Source organism: Hesperophylax consimilis, chromosome 12 (genome assembly GCF_061612785.1).
Source record: "Hesperophylax consimilis isolate HC1 chromosome 12, BYU_Hcon_1.0, whole genome shotgun sequence".
Taxonomy (NCBI): Eukaryota; Metazoa; Arthropoda; class Insecta; order Trichoptera; family Limnephilidae; genus Hesperophylax; species Hesperophylax consimilis.
Genome location: NC_142847.1, coordinates 4982228 through 4989493, shown reverse-complemented (window position 1 = coordinate 4989493; position 7266 = coordinate 4982228). Strand labels below are relative to the sequence as shown.

Below are 7266 nucleotides of genomic sequence, written 5' to 3'. Positions count from 1 at the left end.
GGTCAGTGCTCTGAGGGGTAAAGCTCTCGACCAGCAAGCCGAAGGTCGCGTGTTCAATTCTGGTGTGCGCAAGTAAATTTTATTTGATTTATTTGTGTTTTTCACAACTTATTCATTTGAAAAAATGTATAGTATACTTGCGGCACGTTCCAGAGTGGAAGATACTCTTAGGGTCTCGCCCAACATTTAAGACCACCATTCAGAATTGAAACGTTGCTTGAAATGGCTTTAGCCGTGTTTGGTAATCAGATCTGAATAGCCAAGTAGTAACCGATCTTCCTCTTCTCCCCATCTCCTTCCCGTCCATAGTATCTTCAGCCTCGCAACATACCCCGATTGGGGATGCCATAGTCTCACTGGCTCCAAACGATTGTGCAGTATTCGCATGAAAAAAAAGGGAAAAAAAGCCCTTGAAGAAAATTTCAACTCTTCGCGAAGTATAAATAGTTAACCCAGAAAAAGCTCTTCGTTCGTATTTTTAGTTGGATGAAAAAACATAACTTCTTCTTCATTATAGTGAATTGGTTTTGGGGTATTATGCCGTGTTGCGCTACCTCCTTCTTTAGCAAACGTTTCGGACAACGTTGGCTAAAGAAGGAGTTAGCGCATCAGGAAACCTGTTAATTCATTGTTAAGGCCTGCAATCCTGTTTTTAACCGGAATTACTAATAATTTGAAGAGATTATTAATAAAGTAGCAAAAATTATTTTTTTCTGTGTATCCGTGCAATTCTCTCGGCCCCGACGCGATCTTTAACAGAACTATATAAATAATTAATTCAATATTTGTAATAGTTAGGTGTACCGTTTGAATATCACTGCTTTGGGCGATTTCGACTCTCGAGTCAATGGACTATTCAGCAGTTTAATGTGGTCTAGAAAATGAATAAAATACTAATTCTATTCACACCACAAAAGTAGGTACATCTTTATAATATGTGTTATACATTTCACATATGAACTGGATCCACTGAACCGATTTGATTATTATTAACAATTAAACCATTTTACAACAAAGTCCAGTCTATGAATTTTAATTGCGAGTTGAGACCGTTATAATATCTTGCGGTTTTGCCAAACTCGAGCGTAGAAATATATTATAATTTTCTATGAACAATTAACAATTATTAGATATACAGGGTGCGCCAGAGAAACTTACTTATTTGAAAAAATTCCCGTCCGTTGAGTTGGGCAGGTAAAGGGGCGGGAGGGGGCGCATCTGGAGGAGGACGTCCCCAAGTTTGTTTCCCATTCTCGTTAGTTGCCATTATGCTGTGGTCTAGAGTGCAGCGGGCATGAATTTGCTGCGACAACATTTCCCCAACAGCCTCATCTCTCTCCGAGGCGATCTCCCATGGCCGGCGCGCTCTCCGGATTTGACTCCATGTGATTTTTTTTTATGGGGTTCTTTGAAATCCCTTGTTTATGTCGATCGACCACGGACCATAGATCACCTGAAGAACAACATTCGCGATGCTATTGCCAATATTCCGATTGATATGCTGAGAAGAGTGGACGAGAACTTCAAAAAACGACTTAACCAGTGTATGCGCGATGAGGGTCGCCATTTAAAGATGTAATTTTTAAGACAGTATGAAAAAAAACTTGGTACATTGCATTTTCAAATAAAAAAGAATTACAACAATAACTACAGCGCTTTTGTTTTTATTGAACTTTCAAATAAGTAAGTTTCTCTGGCGCACCCTGTATATATCCGATGGGAATCATTTTAATTTGCACATAACCGCAAACATTAATCACAGGTTCATCGAAAAATATGATTACTTGGAATAATCATATCCAATTTCCAGTATACATTTGAAAATATATGTTTTTTAGGAGAAAGCAAGTTATTAAACTTAAATACATATAAATTGTAAAAAAATCTTCCGAGAAAAAATAAATGCCGCCGACAGGAATTGAACCCGCAGCCTTCTGATTGTCGGTCCAATATGTTCTTATCCTTTGTACTATACATAAAATCCTTGTCTCGTAAACATTACTTTATCATTAAATATGATATTATTTTTAATTTTACAACTTTATGTCCGGGTTAAACCTTCCCTAAAAACTAAACCCTTCCACACACTTTTCCATAAATGATCATCTAGTCAATCCTCAATATACAAGTGCATTATATAAGCATTATAAATATAAAATAATACAAGAACAACACGTCAACTCACGAGATATCAAATGGGAATATAATTCACCGATTCCAGATATTTTCATATCAGAGGGTTTGGCTCGAAATATATATTTATTGAGACTTTATGTCCGGGTTAAATCTTCCCCACAGGAAAAACTAATCCCTTCCACACACTTTTCCACAAATGATCATCTAGTCAATCCACATTATACAAGTGCATTATATAAGCATATAAGAAATACAAAATAATCAAATGGGAAAATAATATATAAATATTTGTTTTTATTAATGGATGTATTTATATTTTTTGTTTGTTTGACTGATGATTGAACCATCCTTCCCAGGCATTGGAGTCAACAACGCTAACACCTAAGCCAAATTCTAATTGGATAGTACCTACATTAACTGCTGTACATTTATATTTATTAAATGTTATGTCATCTGTTAAAAATTGGGGATGATCCTTTTTGAATAAAAACTGGTTTTCTTGATACCACTTTACATTTATTTCAAACTATTGAAACAGGTACAATATTTATAAAGAAACTGTGCGAATAACACTGCTACGATCGCTCTGACTTATGAGCTTGTTTATTATCGAGTTATTGTTGAGAAAAGAACGAAAAAATACATAATGCGAGCCTTTTTAAAGACTTCAAAACCCACTACATGTAAATAAAACACTTGTCATTGTGATGTCTAGCAGTAAAAATGAAACCTGCTATACCGACCAAATTGACACTATTTTCTAAGCAAGGACTCACACCATTTTGGTTAAACGTAGTAACTTCAAATTTCTAGACTACAGATGTCGGTAGCCTGCAAAATTGAACATATTGCCAGGGGGCGGGATTCAAAAATTGCACTAAATTTTTGAATGATAATCTATTTAAAAATAAACTATAAACCAAACAGAATAAACTAAAAATTCTTAATCTAAATATACCACAAAAATACTAACAAAATAATTCAAAATAGCAGAAATTAACAAAATAAAACCCCCTTTTTTTATGCCCTACTGGTAAACTTATAAATTTAACTGTATAAATGCTGTTGAATTACTCTATTAATAAACTAAAGATAACTAGAAAATTATTAATCCTATTAAATAACCAAAAAAAATTCAAAAATGACTAAATTACACACGTCTGCATACTAATTTTTACATATTTAAATAGTTCAATAACACAAATAATATAGTTTACACTGAACACAACACAATTATTGTTCTTTTTTTTTTTTTCTTTCTTCTCAGGTCTTCTGCTTGATCCATCCAAGGTGGAGTCGAGAAGATAAGCATCATAGTGTAATGTACATAATCAATCCTTGGTAAGGTCCGGGACGTCAATTACAGGTTTAGTGTCTGAATCCAGGGGCATCAGACATATCTTTGTGATGGGCCTCACAAAGACTCCTTGAGGTGTTTTTAGTGTAACAACTCGTACTACTCCATCCGCTCCAGGGTGTGTATGCAGAATTCGGGCCATTTTCCATAAAAGTGGAGGTAAATGATCTTCCTTTAAAATCACCAGATCGTCTTTTTGCAGTGCCCGTTGAGTGCTGGTCTGCCATTTAGTTCTCTTTTGTAGTTCCATCAGGTAATCTTGCTTCCATCTAGACCAAAAAGATTGAATTAGCGAACTGATCCTCTGATATTGAGTTAGTCTGTTGTCCGGTATCGCCCGGACGTCTCTCTCAGGAATGATACAGGATTCAGTGCCTATAAGGAAATGGTTTGGGGTAAGAGGTTGGTAATCATGGATGTCGTCGGATAAGGAAGTTAATGGACGGGAGTTCAAACAGGCCTCAATCTGACAAATTAAGGTATATAAGAGTTCAAATGTTAATGAAGAATTGTTAGTGATTCTATATAAATGGAATTTTGCTGATTTTACTGCTGCTTCCCACAAACCTCCCTGATTAGGGGCTCGAGGGGTTATGAACTTCCACTCAATACCTCTGTTCACTAAATAATTTTGAATATTGTCGTTGTTTTCCCTCAAGCTGGTGTACAGCTCTTTGAGCCTGCTGCTAGCTCCTTTAAAATTACTAGCATTGTCGGAAAAGATCTTTTCAGGTTGTCCCCTACGGGATATAAACCTTTTTAAACTGTTCAAAAAAGCATTGCTAGATAAATCCGAAACTAATTCCAAGTGAACGGCCTTGGTTGAGAAGCAAATAAAGATACATAAATACGATTTTGCGAGGGAAGCCTTCCTCAGCGTCCCACTTTTAATTAGAATTGGTCCGGCGTAATCTATTCCGGTGATAGCGAAAGGACGACTCGGCGTAATTCTTTCGGGTGGCAAATTTCCCATGATTTGATGACCGGTTCGGGGACGACATCTAAAACATACAACACATTTATGTAATATCTTTTTAATAGTATTTTTACCAAAGATGGGCCAAAATTTTAATCGTATTTTAGCTAACAAAGCTTGAGGTCCTGCGTGTAGGTTTACATAATGGTAGTGACGTATTATCAATTCAGTTAGCTTATGTTTAGCCGGCAAGATAACTGGGTGTTTTTGTTGGTAAGATAAATGTGTAGCCAAATTCAACCTACCGCCTACATATATTAGACCATCATGTAAGAAGGGATTAAGAGATTTTAAATTACTTTTCTTGTTGACGATGCCATGGTTTTTTTAATTCTTTCAATTCCTTTTGAAAGGCGTGTATTTGAGCTGATCTCAATAGACATTTCAAGCTTGATTCCAATTCCGCCACACTTAAATTGTCTGAAATTTTACCCTTAACACTTCTGCAGTTATTGACAAATCGCAATACATACGCAGTAACTCTTTTCAATTTAATAAATGATGAGAATTTTTCAAATATCTCCCATTCTTGAATATCTGTGGATAATAGAATATTTTTGCCTTTGAGTTCAGGTGGGTTTGAACACGAAATATTTGATATAGGCCAAGCGTTGACTCCCTCGGTCAACCAACTTGGTCCATTCCACCATATTGCAGAATTTATCAATTTATCTGTAGTGGTTCCTCTTGAAAGTATATCTGCTGCATTGTCGGCTGATGATACATGTCTCCATAGATCTGGATCACTAAGTTCTTGTATTTCGGCTACTCGGTTTGCAACGAAAGTAGCCCATCTCGTAGGTTGACCTTTCAGCCAGCACAACGTTATCATGGAGTCACACCAATAATGTGTGTCGATCTCCACTATTTTTAACGCTTGTTTTACGTTTTTAATTAATTTAGCCAGTAGCACAGCACTACAAAGCTCCAACTTGGGCAGGGAAATACACTTCAATGGCGCCACTCTTGATTTGGACGTTATTAAATGTGAATGCCGCTTACCGACATGGTCCACCGACACCATGTAAACGCAGGCTCCGTACGCTTTCTCAGATGAGTCGCAAAAACCGTGTAGTTGTAGATATGTAGATTGCCTGCAAATAATTTTTCTTGGTATTTTCAACACATTTAGTTGAATTAATTCTTGAAGGTAGGACCTCCAGGGTGCTAATATTTCATTAGGCAATGGATCATCCCACGCTGCTTTAGACTGCCATAACTTCTGCATTATCAATTTGGCTACAACTATAATCGGTCCTAGAAGACCTAATGGATCGAAGGTTGATGCGATGCAAGATAATATCTGTCTTTTACTCTCGGTTCGACTTGATGGTTTCATTATTACATAAGAAAAATAATCAGATTCATTATTCCATATTAATCCTAATATTTTCTCAGTCTTTGGATTGTCAGTAATAATTTTTTCAGAATTGCCTGATTCGGCAATCTTAGCTTGGCCCGACTCGGCTGACAACTCCAAGACATTGGACCTCCATTTCCTCAAGGTCATCCCCGCAGACAAAAAGATGTTGATTAATTGCTCTTTTAACTCTCTACAGGATTCCATGTCATCTCCTCCGGTTAACAAGTCATCCATATAGAAGTCATTTTCTATGACCTGACTAGCTCTAGGAAAATTTATATTGTTATCCATACCAATTTGCCGTAGACTTCTAGTGGCTAAGAAAGAGGAAGGCCCCAGACCATATGTGACTGTCTTCAGACGGTAATGCTTGAGCACCTCCTGCGGCGACTCGCGCCACACTATCTTCTGCAGGTCACGGTCCGCTTCACACACATTAATCTGGCGGTACATCTTCTCGATGTCAGCCGTCAGTACTACTTGATGTTTCCTGAAATGCAATAGTTGGGTGTATAAGTCCTTTTGTATAACAGGTCCTGTCATCAAGGCGTCATTGAGAGAAATTCCATTTGAAGTTTTGGCGGAGCCGTCAAAAACGACCCTCACTTTAGTAGTAGTGCTTGATTCTTTTATTACAGCGTGATGAGGTAAAAAATAGGATTCACGATCCCCCTTTGACTGGTCACACACCTCCATATGACCTAATTCCTCATATTCACGCATGAATTGTATATATTGTGTCTTCAATTCGGGATTTGACACAAATTTTCTTTCTATATTTTTAAATCTTTTTTCAGCAGTGAGCAATGAACTTCCCAGCTGATCAATGCATGCTCGACGCGGTAAACTTACTACGTATCTACCGTCGTCTTGTCTAGTATGAGTACTAGCAAAACTGGCTTCACAAGCCTTTTCTTCATGATTTAGAATCTTAGTGGGATTAATCTCCTCCAATTTCCAAAATTTTTCTATTTGGTGACTTATTTTATTTATAGATAAATTACAACAATCTGATACAGGCCTTTGCTTTGGGTACATGTGGATTGGTCCTGATATGATCCATCCCAGTTGCGTACGTTGAAGTGTTGGTCCCGATTCGAGTTTCAATCTATCGTTGGTTAGGATTTCCCAAAAGCTCTCCGCGCCCAACAGGATGTCGATGGGTGCAGCTATATTGAAGTTCGGGTCAGCTAGCTCCAATCCTCGTGGTAACTTGAAGTCTTTTTTCGCCATTGTCACTTGTGGTAAATTTGTTGTAATCTCCTGTAAAATCAGACATGATATTTCACTTTTATAATCAGTATGAAGCGAATTCATCTCCACTGAAATTCTCTTTTTTATGTGAGTGATGTTATTATGGATCCCAGAAACGGGTTTGTTTATCAATTCACATGGTAAATTTAATTTATTAGCAAATTCTGCTCTCATAAAATT

General features: G+C 37.0%; 1 protein-coding gene across 1 annotated transcript; it reads right to left on the bottom strand.

The window, feature by feature from the left end:
* Positions 1–2599: 2599 nt before the first annotated feature.
* On the bottom strand, positions 2600–7065 carry LOC149419032 (uncharacterized). Its single transcript, XM_089637656.1, has 2 exons — positions 6126–7065; positions 2600–4494 (listed from the first exon to the last, which is right to left on the bottom strand). Exons 1-2 carry the CDS (start codon positions 7063–7065, stop codon positions 4406–4408), a joined length of 1029 nt encoding a protein of 342 aa, XP_089493782.1. The 3' UTR covers positions 2600–4405.
* Between the last annotated feature and the right edge of the window lie 201 nt (positions 7066–7266).